At 35.8% G+C, this 19,693-nt stretch overlaps 1 protein-coding gene across 1 annotated transcript in view; it reads left to right on the plus strand.

Moving 5' to 3' along the window:
- The window catches only part of PTPRQ (protein tyrosine phosphatase receptor type Q), an 87,267-nt gene that overhangs the window by 7,277 nt on the left and 60,297 nt on the right, over nt 1-19,693 (plus strand). The window contains exons 7-17 of the mRNA XM_070947883.1: nt 607-735; nt 2,631-2,777; nt 5,139-5,311; nt 5,434-5,641; nt 6,729-6,860; nt 6,962-7,141; nt 10,559-10,666; nt 13,934-14,215; nt 15,502-15,684; nt 16,625-16,726; nt 19,497-19,617. Of these exons, the coding sequence (XP_070803984.1) occupies nt 607-735; nt 2,631-2,777; nt 5,139-5,311; nt 5,434-5,641; nt 6,729-6,860; nt 6,962-7,141; nt 10,559-10,666; nt 13,934-14,215; nt 15,502-15,684; nt 16,625-16,726; nt 19,497-19,617 (1,765 nt within the window). The remainder of the gene's footprint in view (nt 1-606; nt 736-2,630; nt 2,778-5,138; nt 5,312-5,433; nt 5,642-6,728; nt 6,861-6,961; nt 7,142-10,558; nt 10,667-13,933; nt 14,216-15,501; nt 15,685-16,624; nt 16,727-19,496; nt 19,618-19,693) is intronic.

Below are 19,693 nucleotides of genomic sequence, written 5' to 3' on the forward strand. Positions count from 1 at the left end.
ATTTTTTTAAAAAAATCATGATGTGCTGTCAAGTCATTTTTGACTCTTAGTGACCACGTTGATAAATTTTTCTCCAAGACAAATAATTATTTATTAATTTGTATGCCATCCAACTCCCAGCGTCTCTAGGCAACTCACAACAAACAAATTACAATAAAATAAAAAAGAGTGCAACAGATAGAAGGAAATGAATCCAAGAATGGGCACTCTGGGCAGATGGAAGAAGAATGCTTGATCCAGCCCATTGCCTTTTTCAACTTACTGCCTCAGTAAAGTATTTTGCAAAAAAAAAAAAAAAAAGTGTCTCCTTTTCATACCCATAAAACCTCAGAAATTGCTTTCTTTATATCAATTCCTTAACTAGGTAAACAAAAACCTGCCATTTTATATGTTGGCATATTAGGAATGCTCCTTTTAATCTGAGTTCCACATGTATTATCTCTCTTGATGTGGATTGGCCACTGCATTGATTTGCTAGTAGTTTTACTATCAGGATGATTTTAAAAAATAATTACGGTAGTGTAAAGAAAATTGGAGGGCACAATTCAGATTTTATGAAATAAACACTCCAATATGTGTGGAATTTTGTTTTTTTTTTAAATTTAGTTCCAGAAGATCCTCCTCAGAATCTTGTCATGGGAAATGTTACAGGAAAATCCTTCTCAATTTCATGGGACCCACCAAATATTGTTACTGGAAAGTTTACTTACAGAGTGGAATTATATGGGCAAACTGGTAAATCAGTTAATTTGATTTTGTATTATTGTGTTCACATGTTTCATAATCTACTGTGTTTAGTCATTAATTGATTCATAAAACTAGTAGAGCTATACAGTTGTAACATTTCTTTATATAACATCATACTATTTCCTTTCGAAATAACTAACATTATCCAGAACTCAGACTAAGAAATAATGAGCAAAGGCAGAAAAGCAAACATACCTAAATTTACTTTATACCAACACCATTACCCCTTCATATCTTTCTAACCTTGCTAACCAGTTTTATGTCCACCATATCATTTGTTCTTTAAACTTATGATTTTTTTCAGGATTTCATTAACTCCATCCAACCATTATCTTCTGCATTTTCATCTTCTTCTTGGTGTATTCCTTCCTTCCTTCCTTCCTTCCTTCCTTCCTTCCTTCCTTCCTTCCTTCCTTCCTTCCTTCCTCATTTTTAACTCATAGTTTAAGGCAGGGCTGTCAAACTCCTGGCCCGCAGGCCAGATGCGTCATGCATTGGCCACACCCACACCCAGTTTAGTGAAGGGGAAAAAAGTCCTGATACATCATGTGATGCCGCTGTGACGACGTGAGTTTGACACCTCTGGTTTAAGGCAACAAAAATGGCTCCCTCAAAAATTTAACATCTGTAGATTCCATGTGATCCTCAGGCCTAGTCACATAACCAGGTTTTATGAGCCTTTTGGAATATCAAAAGGTGAGGAAGTGAGGAAAGGTGATCCCTCAAACAGCATGGTCCCATGCCATGAAGGGCTTATTGTTTTAATCTTACAGGCCGTGATAATCACCAGATGAGTCATAAGTATATGCTACTCATTGTTATTTTGATCTATCAATGTGCTCACCTAACATTTTTAATAAGGTAGAGAAACTGTAAATTTACTGTCTTTAATCTATTTGATTTAATATATGGTCAATGTCCTGTTAACTGAAAGGGTAGTACTGATCCATTTTGCCAGTATACCAAAATTTCAGGTAAAACCCAGATTTACCCTAAACTTGCTTACTCTAGTCAGATCTTTAATCTAATAATTAACCTGCAAGCCAACATAGTATTGTCAGTTAAATTATATGCATAATTATATGTATACTGACATAATTAAGTATGTAGTAACATTTAATTGAGTATTAAATACCTGGAAGTATAGGCATTTTCCAAAACCTGGATTAAAACAGGGGTGAAATGTAAAATTTGTTACTACCGGTTCTGTGGGTGTGGTTTGGTGGGTGGATGGGGTAATGTGACTGGGTGGGCGTGGCCAACTTTTTTTTTTTTAATTTTTCAAAGCATTTTTTCTAATGTTTTGAAAAGCATCTGCCGATCAGGCAACTCAGCTGGGATCATCAGAGGCTTTTTAATGCATTTTTTTTATCACCTCTTCGATCAAGAGGTTGCAGAAAAAAATGCTTTGAAAAGCCTCTGACGATCCCAGCTGAGCCGCGCGATCATCAGAGGCTTTTTTTTTTACTTTTAAAAGCATTTTTTCGTCGGAAGAGGTTGTAGAAAAAATGCTTTTAAAAGTAAAAAAAAAACCTCTAATGATCATGCGGCTCAGCTGGGCATGGTGGGAGGGGGGGCGCAGGGATTTTTGCTACCGGTTCTCCAAATCACCCACCGCCATCGCTACCAGATCAGGCGATCCGGTCCAAACCAGGAGCATTTCACCCCTGGATTAAACTAATAGGATATACCTGTACTGTTATTGTCTTTTACCTTTTTACCAAGTGTCATAAAAATATTCATTAACATGAAGTTGACATACCTGATCAGTTTATAATACTTGCTTGTTTCAGTTTTCTTTAACATAATCAAGAACAAAATTCTTTTAAAATAATTTCAAAGAGCTTAACTGTCTGGCATTTTGTTTTAAATGATTATTTCAGTTCGTATTTTGGAGAACAACACAAAAGATCTCAAATTTACATTTAATAATCTGATACCATTTACATTATATGATGTGTTTGTTGCTGCTGAAACAAGTGCTGGAGTGGGCCCAAAGTCTAATATAACAGTTTTCACACCTGCAGGAGGTAAGCTGTATATGTCATAAATATATATATAATTTTAATATATTGTATTCATATTTTAATATGGACAGATAGTGTTGGCAAATGCAGCCCATGGAAGATGTGGGTGTGTATTTGTGTGCAGCTCTAAATATTGAGTAACACTGACTGATTGCTTGCTTCCAAGAACAATGGAATAAATGATAACGGTATAAATAAAAATGAGTCTTCCATTAGTTTCATGGCATTCTTTAGCCATTAAATAGTGTGAAAAATTCAGCAGGTTCTCTGACAATATTGTGAAGAGTATATTATTGTTGTTATTGTTGTTGAAAGATGAATTAAACACTTAGTTTTATTCGCTCCCAATTGTTAGGACAGCACAACTATTTGGCCACTAGATGGCAGTAAGTGATTACAAGAAAAGTTTGTTTAGTAAAGAAGCTGATTATGTTAGATTCCTTTAACTGAAATCAGTTCAATTTTCGCATGATGCATTAATGTGTGCAGTTTTCATTTCAAAAGCAAGATGTGTATTAATTGTTTCTAGGCTGTTCTTTCCATACACTTTCCCCCAACTCCAGTTCTTTTACAATAAATGGAAAGTAATCATGAAGATAGTCTCTGCTACCCAACCTCCAGAGCAGGGGTCTCCAACCTTGGCAACTTTAAGACTTGTGGACTTTAACTCCCAGAGCTCCTCAGCGAGCAAAGCAAAGCTCCAGAGCATATATCTCAATTACAAAATTGTACCTGCAGGTGCACAGCTAGAGTGCTCTCAAGAGCAGTTCTCACTAGGGAGAGGGCTCTAGGGAGATGTGGCATTTCACTCAATATCCCTTGGGCAGAATGGGTTGTTATGAGAGAATGAATGAGGTCAACTGATTGGAAGTTCATCAGTCCTAACTAGATTTTTTTAAAAAAAAGAAAGAATAATGGGAACAGTAATCAGTATATTTGCAACACTAGAAGCTAAGCTTGGAGAATGTCAGCACTGTAGGCTAGAAGACAATAACTAATTCCTATAGTGTTCTTGACAACACTACAGACATTTGCAGTATTCATCAGAATTATGTAACTTCAAATAAATGTTACTTTTTTAGATAGTATTAATTTTAAGATTAATCTTAAAATCCGGCCCTCTCAATTCCTGGCAAATAGATGGGGAAGAAATGGAGGTAGTGACAGTTTTTATTTTCCTGGGCTCCAAAATCACCACAGATGGGGACTGCAGCCAAGAAATTAAAAGACGCTTGTTCCTGAGGAGGAAAGCTACGGCAAATCTAGATAACTTACTAAAAAACAGAGACATCACCCTCCCAACAAAAGTGCATATAGTCAAGACTATGGTTTTCCCAGTTGCAATGTATGCAGTGGTGAAATGCAAAATTTGTTACTACCAGTTCTGTGGGCATGGCTTGATGGGGGAAGGGGGGGTAATGTGATTGAATGGGCGTGACCAACTTTTTTTGAAAAAAACTTTTAAAACCATTTTTTCTACAAGCTCTTCAGCTGAAGAGATTGTTTAAAAATGCTTTTAAAAGCCTCTGACGATCAGGCAACTCAGCTGGGATCGTCAGACCCTTTTAAAAGCATTTTTTCTACAACCTCTTTGAGGTTGTAAAAAAAATGCTTTTAAAAGCCTCTGACGATCCCAGCTGAGTTGCCTGATGATCAGAGCCTTTTTTTTTTTTTACTTTTAAAAGCATTTTTTCAGCCGAAGAGGTTGTAGAAAAAATGCTTTTAAAAATAATTTTAAAAAAGCCTCTGATGATCGTGTGGTTCAGCTGGGCATGGGGGGGGGGCAAGGGATTTTTGCTACTGGTTCTCCGAGCCACCCACTGCCATTGCTACCGGATCAGGTGATCCGGTCCAAACTGGGAGCATTTCACCCCTGAATGTATGGCTGTGAAAGTTGGACCATAAGAAAGGCTGAGCGCCAAAGGATTGAGGCGTTTGAACTATGGTGCCGGAGAAGACTCCTGCGAGTCCCTTGGACTGCAAGGTGATCAAACCGATCAGTCCTAAAGGAGATCACCCCTGACTGCTCTTTAGAAGGCCAGATCCTGAAGATGAAACTCAAATACTTTGGCCACCTAATGAGGAGGAAGAACTCACTGGAGAAGAGCCTAATGCTGAGAAAGATTGAGGGCAAAAGTAGAAGAGGACGACAGAGAACCAGGTGGCTGGATGGAATCACTGAAGCAGTCAGCGTGAGCTTAAATGGACTCCAGAGGATGGTAGAGGACAGGAAGGCCTGGAGGAATGTTGTCCATGGGTCGCAATGGGTCAGACACGATTTCATAACTAACAACAACAATTTTAAGATTAAACATTTTCTAATGCTTGCTGTTCTGCAATTTTACTATATACATTACATTTCAGTTCCAGGACCTGTATTTTATTTGCATGTAGTAGAGGAAGCAGCAAGCTTTATAAGAATTGCTTGGAAAAAACCACAGCAACCAAATGGAGTCATCACTCAGTACCGAGTAAAAGTTTTCCATGACGAAACAGAGGAGATCCTTGAAGATACAATTCTGACAGAAAAAATCAAGGTACTTTAATCCCAATTCATGCTTACCTATATTTAATATTTTCACATTATTCCTTTGTCTACATTCCTATCGCTAAGGTTAAAAAAATGGAAAGTTAATTCTTTCTTCTCTTTCTATGTTAGCATTTTACTGAATCTGGGGATCCAGATATGATAGAAGAATATGCATTATCTTCCTCACTGAATAAAATAAAAACAGTGACCAGTTTATATGAAGGTTCAGCTGAAATGTTCCCAAGAGTACATGAATTTTCTCCAGTAAAATATACTAGTATTCCTGTTGATAATTTCCTAACTTTAAATGATGATGCAGAACTATATTTAAATTCTGGTAAGTAGGAAAAAGCTGTTTTCTATAGCTACTTCATTGTTCAGATCATGGCTATTACACAAAGTATCTTTAGCAAAGAGTTAAACCGTATTGTTAGTGGGCATTTGCTGATGTCACATTCTGCAAATGGGGAAATGCCACACAAGCAGAGCTTAGTAGCCCCTTGTCACCCAGTTGACCTCTCTCCCAGAGAAAGAAGATGCCAGACCCATTGCACAAGCTGCATAGACAATCAGTTATTACAGTTGCCAAAGCAGGTGTGATTGGAAGAGATTAACATATCTCCATGTCCCATGCAGACCTTTAATTTTTTTCCCCAACAGTTTTTGACTAATAGGCTTCTAAATGTCACTGAAGGTAAATAGGTCAAAAAGTTACAGCTCAGCAACATGGGGCAACCAACAGGTGGAGATGACCCTTTGACACAGTGATGCCATTAGTATATTCACTTACACAGCATTATCAAATGAGCATTTTTGTGACTAAACACAGATATTTACGACCCATTAAATAAAGTTTGGCTGACAGATACAGGTTTAAAAATGTTCTGAAAATTTGAAAGGGAGCCATTAAATGTAACAGAAAGATAATGCTGGTGTTATTTTCATTACTTTGAATGTCAGTTGTAAATAAAATAGTAGTGGAAAGTTATTTCCACGATTCTTAGCTATTATTTTTGTCTTTCAGTGACTGTTCAAAAACATATTTTTCATTTCCAATATGCCAAGATTTCTTTTCTTTTTTGCACTGATGCAAACATGCTTCAGAAATCAAAGCAATCTATGTTTGTAAATCTAGTATGCAAGTTTATTTTTGAATAGCATCCATTGAATCCAGTACAATTTCTTCTTCATTAAACATGCATAGAAACAGCATTCCTGTTTCTTATTCTTTGCTGTGCAATGAATATCTTCGTGATGATCAATTTTGCAATTGTTTTGATAGGGACCATTTAATATAAACACACAAAAACTGCAATCTTATACCATTTTTGTAGAAATAATATCCTCCGGACTAGTCCTGAGTTAGAAATGCGTATGACTGATTTTAGTTTTTTAAAAATATAAAACATTTGATACCATCCATCTTTCAGTTGAGCAGCTGTCATATCGTGTAAATGCACTCCAGCCTTTCACTAAATATGCAATTGCTGTGTCTGCTTTTACCATCATTGGAGAAGGACCACCAGCTATTCTCATTTCTAAGACAAGTGAACAAGGTAATTTTTTTTATAACAGAAATATTATCATGTTGGCAGTATTTAATTTCTTTCAATTTTTTCTAAATTTAAATTTCTAAATGAATTATTCTTTTTTGCAGTTCCAAGTTCTGTGGAAAATATAGATTATAAAAATATTAGTTCATCTTCAATTTTGCTCTTTTGGGATAAACCATTAAATCCCAATGGAAAAATCACACATTACACAATTTATGCAATGGAGGTGGATACAAGCAAAGCGTTTCAACTGACTACATCAGAAAAACACATACTGATTACAGGTGGGATGGTTTTTTTATATATAGATAAAGAGAGACAGAGAGAAGGAAGGAAGAAGGGAGAGTGTGTGAGTGAGTGAATATAGAGAAATATAAGTTTAAAATAGAATTCTGTAGAAGTTACTTATGTCAAGTTGTGCCATGATTGTTGTACTTTATTCTTAAAAACAGATTATTTTTCTCTCTATTTGCATCTTTCTCCACATTTATTCTTGTTTTTCAATTAAAATAGATGGCTAAAAAGAATTTAATGAAATAAAATCATAGTGAATACATTCATTATTATCATTATATTATTATTGTTCTCCTTATTTAACAAATTAAATAAAAAAAGCATGAATGCAATTCAAAGTATGAATTTTTTTAAAAAAGCTAATATGAATAGAGAGAAAGAAGAAAAAGAAATGATACAATGCTTTGTACATACTACATTATTACAATGATTACATAATAAAAGAAGTGCCACTTCAAAGTTGACAATTTTTGTTAAGCCACACTTTGCATCTGGTAGTTCAGATATTGACATGGCCAAATTTAGGTAAGGTAAAGGTTCCCCTTGCACATATGTGCTAGTCGTTCCCGACTTTAGGGGGCGGTGCTCATCTCCATTTCAAATCTGAAGAGCCAGCACTGTCCGAATACATCTCCGTGGTCATGTGGCCGGCATGACTAAATGCCATGACTAAAGGCACACAGAGCGCTGTTATCTTCCCACCTATTTTACTACTTGCCTTTTTTACGTGCTTCCGAACTGCTAGGTTGGCAGAAGCTGGGACAAGTAATGGGAACTCACCCCATTACGCGGCACTAGGGATTCGAATGCTGAACTGCCAAACTTTCGATCGACAAGCTCAGCATCTTAGCCACTGAGCCACCGTGTCCCTTCCAAATTTAGATAAATGGAGCCAAATATATAAATTTCAAACATATATAATATCATTTAATAGCACATCACTGAATCTTACTTCAATGAAATAAGAATGTACAACAAAGAAGGAGCTATCAATGGAAATGACCATGGTTCTCGTTCCTCCAAGAGTGGTTCTGGTCAGCATTGATGGCAGGAGAGGAGAACAGCTAAGGGCTCATTACTCTTTCCATTCTTTTAAACATCTACATGAAACTGCTGGGTGTAACAATTCAGTGGCAATGGAGTCGACCATCATGGTGCTGATTGGCCCTAATTTGGCCAATGTATGCTGTCAAGGTTGTGCCTTGATATCTGAAGGCTATGGGGCCTTGGATAGGGAAGAACAGGCTTCAGTTCAACTTGAGCAAGAGAGAGTGGCTCTTGGATGTGGTGATTTTCCACCTTTACCAGAATGCAATTTGTGGATCCTCATGGCTTTTGTTCAAAGAGCAGGTGATAGCCATGGCTAGGAGGGCTTTTGCCCAAATCTTTGTTGGATAACAATTGGGCCCTTTCCTGGACCAGACATTTTTCAGTCACTTATGCTTTTTTATTCTTTTGGGTTTTAAAATATATTTTATTTATTACGTCTTGTTAATATTTGGGTTTTTTTTTATTATGTTAGGGTCACTTATATGAGATGGGTAGCTATATAAATCTAATAAATATATTATACATTCAAAATAAAGACAATAACCAACTTTTAAAAATTTATTGAGAAGTCCAATAAATTAAAAAAAAACATTTGAAGTATAAAATATTTTTTTTCCAATTTTTATTTATAAGTATAAACTAAACAGAACAATGAAACGTACAAAACATAAAAACATATAAACATCCATTTCAATACATGTCTAGTTTGTCGCAACTATAATATACATTTCTCTTTGTATTTTGAGTCTTCCTTATTTGGCCATTCCCTTTTATCTATCTAATATTGATCTTTGTTTACCTATGTCTGTTCTTTGTTTCCATCATATTATATTTGGTCATTTTATTTACTTCCTATTGCTTCATCTCTTTCCTATCTTTCAACCAACTATACCACTTTTCCCATACTAAGTAAAAGTCATGTTCTTCCCTATTTTGTAATTCCTTTGTGAGTCTATCTAATTCCGCACATTCCTAATTTTATTGATTACTTTATCTGCTGTTGGTATATCACTACTCTTCCAGTGTTGCGCGTATAGTATGAAGTATAAAATATTTTTAAAAAACAAATTTTGTACATATTTCAATATAATACAAACTAGAAAATATTTCATGTATTTCAGCTTACCGTATATTTGGACTAGTTAATATAGATATTGTTATACTGACAATATCCTTGATAATTTCACAGCATCGTTATCTTATAACTCCCTGCCACTGAATATCCTGACTATCATTATTTATTGTTTATTTATTTATTGGTTTGATTTATATGCCGCCCTTCTCCGGAGACTCAGGGCGGCTTACAATGTGTTAAGCAATAGCCTTCATACTTTTTTATATACCTGCTTAGTAAGGCTTTCAGTTTCCCCTAAGCGGTGTTCTTTTTTATACAAAGTCAGTTTATTGCCTCCACAATCCGGGTCCTCATTTTACCTATCTCGAAAGGATGGAAGGCTGAGTCAACCTTGAGCCTGGTGAGATTTGAACTTGCAGTAATTTTTTTTTTTTTTTAATTTGATTTATATGCCGCCCTTCTCCGGAGACTCAGGGCGGCTTACAGTGCGTTAAGCAATAGCCTTCATACTTTTGTATATTTATACAAAGTCAGCTTATTGCCCCCACAAACTGGGTCCTCATTTAACCTACCTTAGAAAGGATGGAAGGCTGAGTCAACCTTGAGCCTTGGAGAGATTCGAACCAGCAGTAAATTGCAGGCAGCTGTGTTAATAACAGGGTGCTTTAAACCACTGTAGTACCAAGGCTCTTGGTACTTGCAGTAATTGCAGGCAGCTGGTACTACTTAACAGCACTTTAGTCTGCTGCGCCACCAAGGCTCTTCAATTAGATTGTTATACTAAATAGGACAAAGTTCCTAACATCAAAATAAAGTACAGCTTAATTGCAGGTGAAATAAAGCTGTTATAAATAAATGTATAATAGCATAATTAGAACAGCAATATTTTAATCATAAAATAAGTTTAATCCATTTTAATTAACTCATTACAAAGCTTAATTTGCACATATGAAAGATAAGAAATAAAAAAGGAAAATGTTAAAATACTAAAATAGCCTTTTTAAAAATTTCAGACCATTAAAAATTAAAATTAAATCTAAAATGTAAAATTAAGAAAACATTTTAAAGGAAGTTTTATCAATCAAGATCACATGCTAAATGTTTGTCCATATAGCACTTTTATATAATAGTTAATAATTTTTCTAAAGTCCTTATATTTGCAATGTGCTAGAATTGAAAACAGCTTCTCAGTATCTATGAGAGTAAACAAGATATCTGTAAAAGTGCCCAAATGAATGCACAGTAAATTTCATTTTACAGATTTTGTTCATCTTTGTTTTAGACTTAAAAAAGTACACAGATTATAAAATGAGGGTAACAGCTTCTACAACTGTTGGAGAAAGTGCAGTTTCTGAAGACAATGATATTTTTATAAGAACACTTGAAGATGGTAAGTACATTATTTTCATATTAATTTTATAATTTCAATTTGATCAATTATAATGGATTTATCTACAATGCCCATTAAGCAATAAATTTGCAATAAATAATAAAAACCATGTAAGCCGTGTGTGTGTGTGTGTGTGTGTGTGTGTGTGTGTGTGTGTGTGTGTGTGTGTTAGAGAGAGAGAAAGTGGGGGAGGGGGGGAGAGAGAGAGATTTTTTTTCTGGGCATATTCCCACCTTTCCTGATGTTTAGTATGACTAATTGAGGCTTAATGTGACAATTTTAAAAGGTGTTTTGCAAACCACAGTGTAAGCAATTTCTACTTCTTGAAGTTCTTTGGAAAACTTTAGAAACCCACTAAGATGAGAGACAGCACTAATACTATAAATAAATAAATAAATAAATAAATAAATAAATAAATAAATAAATAAATAAATTTCTATACCGCCCTTCTCCCGAAGAGCTCAGGGCGGTGTACAGCCTATTAAAAACACAAAGACAAATATCAGTTAAAAATAATTAAAATTATTACATAATTTCGGCTCAGATTTAAAACCCCAAAAATTTAAAACACCCAATTTAAAAATCATTACATTGATAGCCCGGCTTGGTGGAACAGCAGGGTCTTGAGGGCACAGCGAAATACACGGAGGTCGGAGATCTTACGCATTTCCGGGGGCAGTTCATTCCACAGGGCAGGGGCTCCCACAGAGAAGGCCCTTCCCCTGGGTGTCACCAGCCGACATAACTTGGCTGATTGCACCCTGAGGAGACCCTCTCTCTGGGAGTGAACTGGCCGGTGGGAGGCTGTTGGTGGCAGAAGTCGGTCTCGAAGGTACCCAGGTCCTATGCCATGGAGCAATTTAAAGGTGGTAACCAACACCTTGAATCGCACCCGGAAGACCACTGGGAGCCAGTGCAGCTCGCGCAGGAGGGGTGTCACGTGGGCACAACGGGTTGTGCCCATAACCATCCGCGCAGCCGCATTCTGGACCAGCTGGAGCCTCCGAGTGCTCTTCAAGGGGAGCCCCATGTAGAGAGCATTACAATAGTCCAGCCGGGAGGTGACAAGGGCGTGAGTGACCATGCGCAAGGCATCCCGGTCCAGAAAGGGCTGCAACTGGTGAATCAGGCCATGGCCATGATATGCTCTTCTAAAGACAGCCATGCGTCCAGGAGGACGCCCAGATTGCGAGCCCTCTCTGTGGGGAGCAGAGATTCACCCCCAATAGTCAGCGATGGCACCAGCTGACTATATCGGGACGCCGGAAGCCACAGCCACTCGGTCTTGGAAGGGTTGAGTCTGAGCCTGTTTCTCCCCATACAGACCCGCACGGCCTCCAGGCAGCGAGACATCACATCAAGGGCATCGTTGGAGTGGTCTGTGGTGGAGATGTACAGCTGAGTGTCATCAGCGTACTGATGGCCTCTCACCCCAAAACCATGGATGATCTCACCCAGCGGCTTCACATAAATGTTGAACAGAAGGGGCAAGAGAACCGACCCTTGCTGCACTCCCCATGCGAAGCGCCTCGAGGTTGACCTCTGCCCCCCTGCCAACACAAACTGCAAACAGTCGGAGAGGAAGGAGGAGAACCACCGCAGTACGATGCCCCCTATTCCTAACCCTCTCAACCGCTGCAGCATGATACCATGGTTGTGGTATCAAAAGCCGCTGAGAGATCTAATAGGACCAGGACAGAGAAGCAACCCCTGTCCCGAGCCCTCCAGAGATCATCCACCAACGCGACCAATGCCGTTTCCATGCTGTACCCCTGCCTGAAGCCCGACTGGTACGGGTCCAGATAGATAGCTTCATCCAGGTGCCGGGGAAGCTGTCGTGCCACCACACTCTCAACAACCTTCGCCACAAAACGAAGGTTGGAGACCGGACGGTAGTTAGCTAATTCAGCTGGGTCCAGGGAAGGTTTCTTGAGGAGGGGACTCACCACCGCCTCTTTCAAGGCGGCGGGAAAGGCACCCTCACTCAAGGAAGCACTTATAATCCCCTGGAGCCAGCCTCGTGTAACCTCCCGGGAGGCCAGTACCAACCAGGAGGGACATGGGTCCAATAAACACGTGGCGGCACTAATCTTACCCAGAACCCTGTCCACATCATACCATATTTAATACTGTTACCATATTAAAATATATTAACTAGCTTCAGGCTGGATGAGTTAGTTGCTGCCATTAACTTGGGAAATTTTAATTCTTAACTTTAATTTATAAATGTAGCTGCAGAGTAACCAACTAAATAGCACAGTTTTATCTGTGCGAGAACAGGTAGAAAGTTACCACTGAAGGCAAGTATGGTATTAGAGGAGGTATCAGCATGAGCAGTGATATGAAGGACTTTGTGATGATTAAGTAAAGGAAATTGATAATGAGGATGAGAATCACTGAGTTTCTGCTACTTTTAACAATTCTGAATTATGGCTTGCAATTTCCACTTATGCAAAATTTTTGCATTTTGCTGCCAGTAATGGTAAAAACTAGAGTGTTTTGCATGAGACAAGTAGGAAAGAATGTGATGTGTTTATAGGACACAGTTATATACTGTGTAGGAGCATATGGGTGTGTATGAATGTATGTATATTAGTTTGTTTGAGAAAAATATGTACATGCATATGCTGAGATTGGATATACTTCCACATGTCTAGAGGAGAGGTTGTTTAAAGACAACCTCTCCTCTAGACATGTGCATTTCCAGACATTTGCATGTCCAAAAATTGTTTTACATTTGCTCAAATATACAGTGGCAAATTTGTTCCAAAAGGTCTCATCTGGCAACTAATATGTCTTTAGCAGTGGTGGGTTTCAAAATTTTTTACTACCGGTTCTGTGGTTGTGGCTTGGTGGGTGTGGCATGGCTTGATGGGCATGGCTTGGTGGGCTTGGCAGGGGAAGGATACTGTAAAATCTCCATTCCCTCCCCAATTCAGGGGAAGGTTACTAGAAAATCCTCATTTCCTCCTGATCAGCTGGGACTTGGGAGGCAGAAAATAGATGGAGACGGGGCTAGTCAGCATTTTTACTACCGGTTCTCTGAACTACTCAAAATTTCTGCTACCGGTTCTCCAGAACTGGTCAGAACCTGCTGAAACCAACCTCTGGTCTTTAGTTCATAAAAGGCTACCTAATCTTGGTCTATATATTATAAAAATACAAAGAACACAATTTTGCTGTAATTGATAAATTCTGTATTCTAAAATAATTATGAACAAATACACCCTAATACTCAATCACTTTTTTCTGTTTTCTGAATGAAAGAACCCAGTTCACCACCTCAGAATGTTGAGGCATTAGAAGTGACTGCCTCAGAAGTCAACTTACGGTGGTTACCACCTGAAATGCCTAATGGGATCATAACTCATTATGAAATCATGTCTGATAATGGCAGTATTTTAATAACTAAAAATGCTACAACAACACATCTTATTTTAAATGAGTTGAAACCATACACTTTGTATAACATTTCTGTAAGAGCATTCACTCGCCTTGGTTATGGGAATCAGTCATCTGACCCATTATCTGTAAGAACAGCTGAAACTGGTAAGTGGAAATACTAGAATATTCTTTTGTCTCTATGGATTCAATTTTAAATATATTGAAAAGGACATTTGAAAGAATGCAAATGCAAAGAGATTAATAGGTACCACTTCAGTGGGAAGGTTTTGTCCACCTTTGGAGTATAGCCATGCTGGTCACATGACCATGGAAAATGTCTTCAGAAAATGCTGGCTCCCTTGGCCAAGAAACGGAGATGAGCATCGTGCCCTAGAGTCGGACATGACTGGCAAGAAACCTTTGCTTTTTAAAACATGATTAGGTTACAAATTACATATATCTATATTTGAATGAGACAAATGATGCCATGAAGCATTTATCAAAATATCTGATGACCATAGCAAAGTATCTTGCTTGATGATCAGAGGTGAGTCTCTTTCAATTAATATTTTGATTGCATCAGTATCAAACATCAGAATATCAAAAAAGTTCAATGCATGCTATTTTTTGTTCTTAGTTGTTTTACCATTTGGTATTATTAACAATTATAACATATATATAATCCCATGTTATCATGTTTAGTTTTATATTTGGAATCATGAAACCAAGGGCCCAAATGAATAACAAGGCAATAATGTTAAACAATAGCGGCCACAATAGAGAAATGAAATTCCTAAATAAAAAATTCCTGATTGTACATTAAATTAATATGTAATTTAATATGTAAATTACCTGGGGGGAGGTGGATAGGTAACTAGGGTAGGGTTGGGATTATTGTACAAGCATTTTGTTCTCCTTTTTTGTATTTTTACCACTTTTTGCTGAAAAGCACTTTATGTGTTTTTTTCTTTCTTTTTGACAAAGTATGTATTTTTCTGATAATTATGTACTTTTTATCTTTTTTGTCACTATTTTAAAAGCAGTAAAATAAAGAAATCAGGATTTTATACAAGCGATAAATGTAGGTTAGCTGAATTTGAAATTAAAGAAAATATCTATCAGAACAAAGGAAAATTGTACCTTTGTTTTTATTTACTAAAGGCAAATCAAATCTTTGATAGTTTACTGCTTGCTAATTCATTGTTGGATCATAGACTTCAGACTATATATTGGTAATATGTATTGGTAATCTGTATTGTTGCTTTGTGTTTAATTAGCTTCTGTATGTAATAGCATTTGATGAAAACTCAAAATAGCATTTGAGTTATCAGTTATAACTCAAATTATTATCAGTTATCATATTTTTAATTTTTTTTGTATGTAGTATATCTGTAGTACACTATTATTTAAAATTTGGATGTAATATTTTTCTCTGAATTTTTTCATTTCAGTACCTGACTTTCCACCCCAAAATATAACTTACAGGAACATGTCTTCTTCAGCAATAGAGTTATCATACTTTCCTCCATCTGTCCCCAATGGCATTATAAAGACATACACCATATATCTCAGAGAGATTAATGGAAGTGAAGTAAGAGTCATCAACACAACACATCTGTCACTAATTATTACAGGTAATAATTATTTTGCCATATTATTTTACATGGCAGTAATCTAGCTGTGTTATGATGGGTTTCTATCAAATGCTATGTATGTATTTTTCATTATCAAATTAACAAATACAATCATATACCTTGCATTAAACATACATAGGTGAATAATGCAAAGTAATTATGTAATTGTATTTTCTTCTGTTTTTAAGTAGAATTAAGAAATTAAGCAAATGTGCACTGATATGATCAGTGCTATATTTTATGTGCCAGATTTAATTACTATATTAAATAGAAGACTCTCAAACTAAATTGTGACATGAAATCTGAATTTCATGTCTATTTCTGATCATTTTGAATACTTAAGAGAGTTAGTTATAGCTGTGGCTTAAAAAAATAACATTGATATATATAAAATAAATACTGTATATCAAATGCTTTAACTGTCTTTTGTTTGAGGGATTTTTATCTTGTTTATTAGTATACCTTAAAAAAGATATCTCTGAAAAGTGAAAGAATAAAAGTCAGGACAATATTACAAATATATGTTTTCATTTTTTTGTAGTCAATTTATACTGTAAAACACTTAATTTAATTTAATTTAAAATTTAAAATATTATAGGACTTTCATATATGTGTATATATTTATATAAATATAAAATTAACTTGGGGGATAAAGATATAAACATTAGTGCCCAATCTAAATATTAATATTATTAATATTTTAAATATTAAATTATTCTAAAACATTACTAACACCTAAATACCATTTAGATAAACTTAGCATTTGTGTCAATAATGTGATTTCCATGTCTGTAAATTAAAGTCTTTATGTTGTGTTTTTATAATTCAAGTCTTTTCTCTACATAGATTAATATGAAATTATCAAAATAGCATAAATAGCACCACACAAAAGGCATATAAGTCTCACTATATACATGTAACATGTATATTCTTTATTTAGGCTTAAAGAAATATACAAAATATCTGGCTGAAGTATCTTCAAGCACTGTAAAAGGTGAAGGACCTCGGAGTGCACCATTGGATATAATAACTGATGAAGATGGTAAGGTCTACCTTGCTGACTATTGTGTTCTTTTCATATCAGTTGGTTAAGCTGGAGTGATAGAAGGATATTAGTTACAAATTCCTATCTGTAAGCTTAAGGAAGCTCAAAATGGTCTTAGTATTACAGGTGGAAAACTTTTTGAACATGGGAGCTTCACTTAATATTTTTTTGGAGCAGGGTGAAACTAATAGGATAAGATTTTTTTCTGCTTCAAAATAATAGAAAATTGAAATACAACTGTTCAATAGATAGGGAATAAGGTGCTTACGCTCATCATTTTATTACAAGCAGACTTTTCATAAGGTATAAGCCCTTCTAAATAACAAGATCTACTTGTAGTAAAAATTTAAGAGGCAATGCAATGCAAGCAAAAAAAAAAAAGGTTTAGAACGTAATTTCTTGGAAGTACATACTGTTCTGACTGTTAGTCAAAATATTTTACAAATTCCTTCATAGCTGAGCACTTGTTTTCATTTCACACATAACTTAAGTGATGATCTGCTTTAGGAATATGATGATAATTCATGTGATTTAAAATAAACTTGAATGGCATGATAAAATGCCTACATTTATCAAGAAAATGCTAAAACATCTGATCATCTGATGCAAATGGCTATATTTGTTATTATTTATAACAATATACATAATGAATATCCAATAATATGAATCCTAATAACATTTTTTACATATTCTAATAATTAAAGTACTAATAAAATTAAAATATTCTATAGTTTATAACTTTGGTCAATTGAATCTAATTGGTTTTTTTAAAAAAAATCTGGAATTAAAGCCCCAGCAGGTATTTTATAGAAATGCACAGTGACTTATTATTAACACTTGTATATGTCATATAATGAATATGTATTGTATCATAACAGGACACATAAAAGTAAAATGGTGCATACAGGATTGCAATAAGTAAATAAACATTTCTGACAATGTGTTAGATTCTCCTTATTTTTTTTAATGCAGCTCATTGATTTTGGACCAATCCAGGTTCTCAGGTTAGACTTGATTGTGGGAATTTATAGTCTTGGGCTTTCTGTGGGCATCAGCCTATATGAATTTCTCTTTCAGGAACTCAAAGGAGGTAAGAAAGGTATAGCAGAAATATTGAATTACAGAATAACAGAGTTGGAAGAGACCTTGGAGGTCTTCTAGTCCAACCCCCTGCTGAAGCAGGAGACCCTATACCATTTTGGACAAATAGTTATCCAATCTCTTTTCAAAAACCTCCAGTGAGGTTTCTGAAGGCAAGCCATTCCACTGATTAATTGTTCTCGCTATCAGGAAATTTCTTTTTAGTTTTAGGTTGATTATCTCTTTGATTAGTTTCCATTCATTGCTTTTTGTTCTACCTTGAACAAAATGAGCCACAGAGGCACAGTGATTAGAGTGCAGTACTGTAGGCTACTTCTGCTGCCTGCCAGCTGCCTGCAATTTGACAGTTCAAATCTCACCAGGCTCAAGATTGACTCAGCCTTCCATCCTTCCGAGGTGGATAAAATGAGGATCCAATTATTGGGGGCAATATGCTGACTTTGTAAATATCTTAGAGAGGGCTGTAAAGCACTATAAAGCAGTATATGTCTAAGTGCTATTGCTATCTTTGGGTGCTTTGGACAACAGGTTAACCTCCCTCTTCTTTGTGGCAGTCCCTTAGGTATTGGAACACGGTTATCATGTCACCCGTAGTCCTTCTTTTCATTAAATTAGATATACTAATTCTCGCACCCATTTTTATTTATTTTAATCTATAGTCTTCTAATCATCTTTGTTGCTCTTCTAGAGTTTGCTCTTCATTTTTGCACTCTTTCTAGAGTTTCAACATCTTTTTATATCGTGGCAACTAAAACTGGATGCAATATTCCAACAGTGGCCTTACCAAGGCATTATAAAGTAGTACTAACACTTCACGTGATCTTGATTCTATCCCTCTGTTAATGCAGCCTAGGACTATGTTGGCTTTTTTGGCAGTTGCAGTACACTGATGGCTTATATTTAAGTGTCCACTAGGACTCCAAGATCCTTCTCACAGTTACTATTATTGAGCAAGGTACCACCTACTGTATACCTCTGCATTTAGTTTTTCTTGCCTAAATATGGAACACTACTTTTCTTATCAAAGAATTTTCATTTTGCTAGATAGGACCATTGTTCAAGTCTGTCAAGAATCTTCTGTATCATCTGCAAATTTGATGAGTTACCCTTCTATCCCCTTATCTAAATCATGTACGAAGATATTGAAGAGTACTAGGCTTAAGACAGAGGTGTGAGATACCCCACTACAGCACCCCATTGAGAAAGAAATATACTTCCTTTGACTGACTTATTTTAATCAATATAAGAAAACGGGGAATATTTGATTGAAATTTATATTTAGACATAATCTTTATGGCATTTTTTTATCAACTTCCATTGTAATGCTAATTGGTTCCCACCCTTATCAGGGGAATTTATTTATTTAATGTATATTGATTTGTATTGATTAAATTCATATTTTATTACTAGGAAACAAATTACAATAACCTTGGACTGAAGGTAAATTACTATGATATTTCTGTTGCTCTATTTTCTCATAAAATATTATTTCTTCTCAGAATCAAAGAAACAGATGGTTTACACCACCATGTAAAATTATTCTTTCTTAAGTGCCATTTTAAAACAAACAGCTTCAAATATAATAACTGTAACTAGTGATACTGTAAACATTCAAATTTAATGTAGCAATAATTAATCAACAATATATTGTATATTTACTTTGCAGCTCCTAGTTCCCCTCCAAGATTGCTCACAGTAAAACAGTTATATGATGCCATTGTGATATTGTCATGGCAACCACCACTTGAGCCAAATGGAATTATCCTTTATTATACAGTTTATATTTGGTAAGATTTTCCTAAATGTTGAAATGTTTTCCTTTAACCTTGTAATTCATGTTTTATTCCACATACAGGAATATTA

Source organism: Pituophis catenifer, unplaced genomic scaffold (genome assembly GCF_029215685.1).
Source record: "Pituophis catenifer annectens isolate HBS135680 unplaced genomic scaffold, rPitCat1.0.hap2 SCAF_7, whole genome shotgun sequence".
Taxonomy (NCBI): domain Eukaryota; kingdom Metazoa; phylum Chordata; class Lepidosauria; order Squamata; family Colubridae; genus Pituophis; species Pituophis catenifer.